Genomic DNA, 7204 nt, shown 5'->3' on the forward strand with positions numbered 1-7204 from the left:
AAATCATGTAGTAGAAAATAAGTGTTACATATAACAATTAATTACATGAAAATTTCACAATGCAAAAAGAGGAAGAAAAATAAAAAGTGACCAACGAAATAAAATTTTTTTAAATATATTATTTTTTTAAATATATTATTTTTTTATATACTAATTTTTTTTCCAAAATAATCTGTAATTTCACATTAAATGACAAAAACATATTATTTATTCAACACAAAATATTATATATTTCTGTCTTTTTTTCATTATATTTATAACAGTGTTTCTAACCTGTTTCCAATCGATAGTTTTAATGTCAGTTTTTTTGCCACTTAGATAACGTATCATCGATTAGAATAGAAAAAAGAAGACGTAGCATAAAGAATACGTTCAATATAAATTCCGTAATTTGCACTGAGGACAGTAGTTTTCGATTGTGCTGTGCTCACTTCATATCGGAAATAAGTGTCATCGCGGAACTCATCTATTGTGCTAGTTGGATAAATATTAATACTGTATGTATTGAAGAATTTTATTTTTTAAGAAGTATTTGATATTGATTGATTTGACAATATAAATATATATATAACACAGATTTCTACATATTATATCTAGACCGCTAACAAACAGCTATGACTCATACGAAATATAGAACATGACCATTTACAATTGGTCAAATTGTTATCAAATATCGCAGAATTCGATATGACATGTCACTTGATAAAATCAAATAAGATATGATATTAAAAACATGTTCATTTAAAACACTTTAAAGTAAAAATAAAGTAATAAATAACATTTAAAAAACAGCAATTTCGATTATATTTAACATAATACAAATTATCTTGAAATTTTTTAAATCACATAAATAAATAAATTTCTCCTTCATCCTCCGTATATTAAATATCAAAAATAGAAAAGCAAATTCTTATTTATACTAATTATTTGAAATGTTTAAATAAAGAAAACATTTTGGCATAAATATTTTGCAAGTAAAATGAAAATGTGCATTAGATTAAACACTGTTCTAATAAAATTTTAAAATTTTTATGAATGATAAAATCAAAATATAGAAAAAAAATAAAAGAGAGAGAATACAAACTAAAAATTTAAATTTCATTTATAATTATTTAGAAACAATAAAAAAAAGTAAAATAGTCATTATAATTAAAACTTATCAAGCGAACAATTGTTTTCTGTTTTATATCTATCTTAATTTCATTCTTTGTAACAATTAGTCCAATAATTTATTATGAGCTTCAATTATAGTACTAATCAGTTTTTTTATACAAACTTTTAGTTTAAGCTCTTCTTCTATAAATAAAACATATCTAACATTTAAAAAATATTTTTATTAAAACTAAATTTCTTGCGTACACATAAACATGGATTTATTTATTTTATTACTTTTCAAATATTTCATGATAAACACTCACATTTACTCACATTTTTAAAAATAAAACGATTAATATTAACAAACAATATTCATAACGATTTTAAGATGCTCTCTATTTTAACAATAAGTGCAAAATTCATCAATTTAAACCTAAAACAAAATTTTACAAAGTTTCTGAAATAAAATAATACAAGAATGTATACGCCTTTAGTCGTGCATTTGCACGCAGTGATGCTTTAATGCGTCATAGAGCTAATAATATAAAAACATCATATGTATCTAACAATAAATATGTATCTAAGAGCAAGAAATCTAATACAAGCTTATCTAATCTGTCGAGCGCACATAATTCTAAAGAACATGCAGCTAAATTGCTTCACTCCTGATTTTGCACATTCGTATGAAGCAGTTTTTTCTTATTTAAATATGTTTAAAACCTTCCAATGCCATAAACAATGATATATTGCTGCAAGCAGACCTAACCTTTGTCATATTAGATAACATATGTACGATATAAATCACTAAATCATGAAATAGCAACATACGCATCAAACTTACAAGATAACTGGCTGTGATCAGAATTTCAATGAATAAACATACTTAAAGAAATTATGATTGATAATAATATCATTGGAAATAATATCATTAATCAAGCAAAAACAGAGATACGAAACAGTGATCAAGGAAAAATGGAAATATAAAAACAATTGTTAAATAATTATACATATTATTTATTAAAGATCCAAAGAGCAAATGATTAAAATATTCAAGGATTAAACAAGAGAAAAAAATAATAAATATCGATTTTAATTGATTTTTAAATGATGATTAATTTGTTTAATATATATTATTACATATTATGTAACTTGCATAATTCTTTTCATTATAATCATATCTCTTTCTATGATTTAGTGAAAATTTCCTCTTATCTTTTCATTTCTTTTCTCCGAAACTATCCGTGATCGACCTATTCGTTACCCTTCTCTGGCATTATAAATACATTTTTCTATGCAATTTCTATTAGCATAGTTTTTACATAATTGCACACGATACTATAACCAAACCGATGCACGCGATAGTAATTTTACATGGGAATAAATTGCACTAGTACGTATATAGTGAAATGATAGGTAGATGAAGCCAAACGAGACAGCAAAAGGAAAAAAAGAAAAAATAGGAAGTATAAAAAAATAACAATAAGTAACAATAAAACAATTCATCGGACATCACAGCAACATAAGATGCTTTTGCCTGTCTTCTGCATCTTTTTCCATAATGTTCAATAATTAAAATTTATATTATTTATATTATTTATATCATTAATTAAAATTAATGAAATTTCTTTTGCAACTCTTCTTCCAATCAGAATAAAGAATTAGATAAAGAAGCAATTTTTAAAGTACATTTAAATTAAACATAGATTGTTCAAAATCAAACGAAATATCCGATCGCCAATTAACGCGAATAATTATTCGCGCAGTAGATTTCGCGTGTAGTAGATAGCGCCCGCTCCGAGACCGCGCGGAACGCTTCGCTGCGAATTCGAATCTCAGCCGACTCGGAAAAATAACAAACACGAGCGACCGCTCACTTTCGAAAAAATTCTCTGCTTTCTTTGATTCAACTCAAAACTAATTTTTCATCGTTCGAGAATCTTCTCGAAGGACGGTATAAAACCACGCACTCGATGCCGTGTCCATCACTTCAAGTTTTCCGCCAGTCTAAAACCGCGCTGTACGAGAAACAACGAGTAATAGATTTTTGCTTTTTTCGATTTTAATAGTCTTCATCGCACTGAATCGACTATTCTCGGTACTTGCAAGGCAGTGGCCTGCTTGCATAGCATTTGTTCGCCGCTTTCCTTCTTTTGCAAATTACATTTTTTTTGTACTCTTTTGTGTGTGGAGCAAAAATAGTCAAGTAATTCTTTGTCTTCTCTTCCACCTTTTGATTAAACTACCCGGATCACAGGTATATATTCGTACATAGATATAGCAACCTTATAATTAATATTAACCTATCAATAATCTATAATTGTAAAATAATATAAATATTTTATTCTCTTTTCAACATATGAATATGTACATATACATTATTTTGCCTTAAATGTAACTATACAATTAATAATAATATCTATATGCATCGATTCAATTATTAAATTGATGCACGTATTTCTAATTGCAAAAATATCTTTAATTCAATTTTTAATTCATTTCGTTTTACCTCATTAAATGAAAAAAAAAATTCGAGTCAGCAACATATTCAATGAGTCATGATTTTTAGTATAATTTTAAGTATAATCGAGAAGCGACTGCCACGTACAGTTAAAACGAACAATTAAACAGTGCGTATGTATGGATGTAAATTAATATTAATTATTAACATAATTCTTTAATTCATATTAGTTGTATTGTTTTTAAAGTTATATGTTAAAAATAATTATCTTCATTAATATTAACATTTCGATAAAGATGAAAATAATATATTCATAATTATTATACATATGGATAACATATTTAATAATTTTAGATTGCGCCTCTTTAATTTTGTGAAGGACAATAAACACCACCATAAAGATGATTAAATTAGAAATGCCTTCATTTAAAGAAATATTAAAAGATACTGGAGGAAACGAACAACTTCTAGAAGAGCTACTGATTAAACTTCGACTATGGTTGAAGCAGCAAATTCATCTTCCTGAAGGTTTGCATTTTTAAATTTAAAGAAAAAAAAGTAAGATCTTATTAGTCAATTTATTACATATCATCTTCAAATCTAAAGAGCATATTTCGTAAATGTACTGATAAAAATATAATTAAAATATATATACACATAATTTATATAAAAGGAGAAATTATGCGCGAAGAATTAGTTGATCAGAAATCAAATATTAAATATTTAAGAAACAATATTTTCTCTCTTAGTTTATTATAATAAATATATATTATATGTTATGAATCGTCGCCTATCTCCTGAATAATAACCGACTAACAATTCAACATACAAGATCATTATAGAATATAAAATGGCAACTATTTTAAAATTAATATTAATATGCACATTTATATTTATGTTACGAATATATATTTTACTGTATGTAATATAAAAAAAATATTAATTTTTATTATATTTAGTATACGTATATAACTTTTGTGCGCATAATTTCCACAAAGTGGATTATTTTATTGCTTTTCCAAATCGCATAGCTACGTGTTTAATTATTAATAATTCACAAAATTAATATGTTACATATTTGTAATATATATTGACAAATATAATAGGATTCCAACCTATTTGTTTATATTTATTTATGATTTCTTTCATTCATGAAATCTTATGCATATCGTATGTAATAATCAACATTATTTTATACTTCACAGATATCTCTGAAAAACGATTAAAGTTCTACATTTACAGTGCAAAATTTAATTTAGAAAAAGTTAAGAAACGCTTGGATTTGCATTATACTCTTAGTAATCTAATTCCGGAGGTTTTCACAACTCGTGACCCATTGGCCGACTGTGTGTTTAAAGTAAATACATATATGTAAGTCTTTAAATAACACTTCGAAGTTGTCGGATTCTTACATAATATATTAATATTTAAAAATTTTTTTAAATCATAAAAACATTTTATATCACTAGAAGTATTAATGGCAATTTTATATAATAGTATAATATAATGATATACACACAAGTATAATTATACGTAATTATTATACATAGTTAATTTTTTGCTCAATCATTTAAGATCGATTATTTTTGATTCAAGAAAAAAAAGAAGAGAAAAAAGGAAAACTCATAGAGGTATTGTTACAAATATTTCTTTATTTCTTTCAGACAATTTGTAACCCTACCAATATTAACACCAGAAATTATAGAATAACTATAATGCGGTGGTTACATTCCGACAGTTCTGTATTTGATCTATATGATTTTATGAAGTACGTATATCTACAAGTTAAACGTAATATACATAATATGTGCAAACAAAACAGTATTATACGTGCACAGTACAACAAACAAACAAACAATATTAATGCAACAGGAAATTTTTTAATTTTATAAAAAAATATTTTATATAAATACTTTTTTATACTTATTTCTCTTGCCGCGTATGCGAGCATGAATATATTATATATTCTTATATTTTTTTAAATTTATGAATTATCGAATCTTATCATGCATTTCCACGATCGTACATAACTATGAAAGAATTTATGCGCAAGTCACGAGATGTTGTAAAAGCACATTCAAAAAACGCTATATTTAAGATAATATAATGATATAATATTATAAAAAGATATATAAATTAAAAGAGAGGACACGCACGGATATAAAACACAATAATTAACAACGATGGAAAGAAGAAGAAAGAAAAAAAGAAATTGAGCTGTATGCAACATTTTTACAAGCTTTTTATATTATGATTCACGCGATGCTCTTATTTACTGATGAAATTATTATGTAACATTATTAGGTAAAGCGATTTTGATTTCACATGGTCGCGCTATCCAGCTGATCCAATCACAATGGATCGATTTTTCGCTTTATTCTGCACGATCTGTAAAATCTTTCTTCTCCTCTCTCTCCCCCCCCTCATTCTTTCTTTGCCCCCTCCCTCTCTCACTCTCTCTCTCTCTCTCTCTCTCTTTGCGTAAGTTAAATATGCAAGTCCTTTTCTCTTGTGCTTGCTATTATCGATAATGAGATAGAAACAAGATACTTTCACGCCCTACTTTTTCCTCTAATCTACTACGATTCCACTACCCTCAACAGTACACATCGAAAGGAAAAGCTAAAATCAATAACTTCGATAAAATGAGATAAAAAAGGAAATACAGGAAAAATTGTTGGCCTTTTTTTCGTGCGGATTCTTGTACAACATCTCGAGATTAGATAATTTTATATCTTTTATTAAATGAAGCAACTCGGCAACAAATTATTTAATTATTTAAAGATAATATTATTTAATAATTTGATGGATGATAAGTGATTTGTTATTAATATATATATATATATATATATATAATAAATATACACCTATATACCTACATACATATACACATATACCCAAAATATAAATATTATACAAATTTTTATTCATCTTTGTAAAAATATCAAGATAAAATCAATAAAAAATATATTTTTTTAAATATTACAGATATTTCTCCATGATAATGGAACACGTATAGAAGAAGATATTGTTAATTCCGATGTTATAATTTTACGATTGTACCATTTCACTTCGGTCCATGTTATTGAAGTATACACCAGTTGCAGTAAAAAAACTCGACATCTTTTGGTATTTAACAACAAAAATCTTATATGTATTGCATTATACTATATAATAACATATAACTTACATACAATTACTTAATACATTATAATTCATTTCTTTACAAAATTAATTTTTATTATTCAATCTTCAATAGGAATATCCGCGTTCAAGAATCGTAAAGCAATATATGATAAATACACCAAGTTTTTTTGATGTCTTATTGACAGTAGTTAAATCAGTAATGAAGGCAAAACTTATTAACACGAGTATGTTAACCGAATATAATTTAAAACTAGAAACTTTGTATTTCATGTGTATATGGATTGGAATAATTATACAGTTTTAACTGCAATTAATATTTTAGATACATCTTTATACTCCGGAATAGAATCAATATATGGATTATACCAAGATCTCTTTACCAGTAGAATATGGTGGTGAACAACCGTTCACTACTATTTTATCAGGTACAATATCTTTTACTTCTTTAAAAATATGTTTTTTTTATCAGTGACTTTATTTCGATTTTAAATATTTAAAACGAAA

General features: G+C 25.7%; 1 protein-coding gene across 4 annotated transcripts; it reads left to right on the top strand.

The window, feature by feature from the left end:
* The first annotated feature begins 390 nt into the window (after positions 1 to 390).
* LOC112637207 lies at positions 391 to 6621 on the top strand. Of its 4 annotated transcripts, none has more exons than XR_003122466.1 (5): positions 391 to 497; positions 3908 to 4081; positions 4759 to 4924; positions 5218 to 5321; positions 6542 to 6621. XR_003122466.1 is itself a non-coding variant. In XM_025406424.1 (4 exons), exons 1-3 carry the CDS (start codon positions 3955 to 3957, stop codon positions 5261 to 5263), a joined length of 339 nt encoding a protein of 112 aa, XP_025262209.1. In that variant the 5' UTR covers positions 3908 to 3954; the 3' UTR covers positions 5264 to 5321; positions 6542 to 6621. The 4 variants fall into 4 exon arrangements, 1 of the variants encoding a protein (XP_025262209.1); XR_003122467.1 differs by lacking the exon at positions 391 to 497 and adding an exon at positions 2703 to 3349; XR_003122468.1 differs by lacking the exon at positions 391 to 497 and adding an exon at positions 3609 to 3722.
* The last annotated feature ends 583 nt before the right edge of the window (positions 6622 to 7204 follow it).

This window comes from Camponotus floridanus, unplaced genomic scaffold (genome assembly GCF_003227725.1).
Source record: "Camponotus floridanus strain SB8 unplaced genomic scaffold, Cflo_v7.5 scaffold142, whole genome shotgun sequence".
Classification (NCBI taxonomy): domain Eukaryota; kingdom Metazoa; phylum Arthropoda; class Insecta; order Hymenoptera; family Formicidae; genus Camponotus; species Camponotus floridanus.

Excerpts from the sequence above, each read along its gene's own strand:
- LOC112637207 (XM_025406424.1), top strand. The coding sequence starts at position 3,955 with ATGATTAAATTAGAAATGCCTTCATTTAAAGAAATATTAAAAGATACT. Across the intron at positions 4,082-4,758 it reads GCAAATTCATCTTCCTGAAG|ATATCTCTGAAAAACGATTA; the intron begins GTTTGCATTTTT and ends TATACTTCACAG. Across the intron at positions 4,925-5,217 it reads TTTAAAGTAAATACATATAT|ACAATTTGTAACCCTACCAA; the intron begins GTAAGTCTTTAA and ends TATTTCTTTCAG.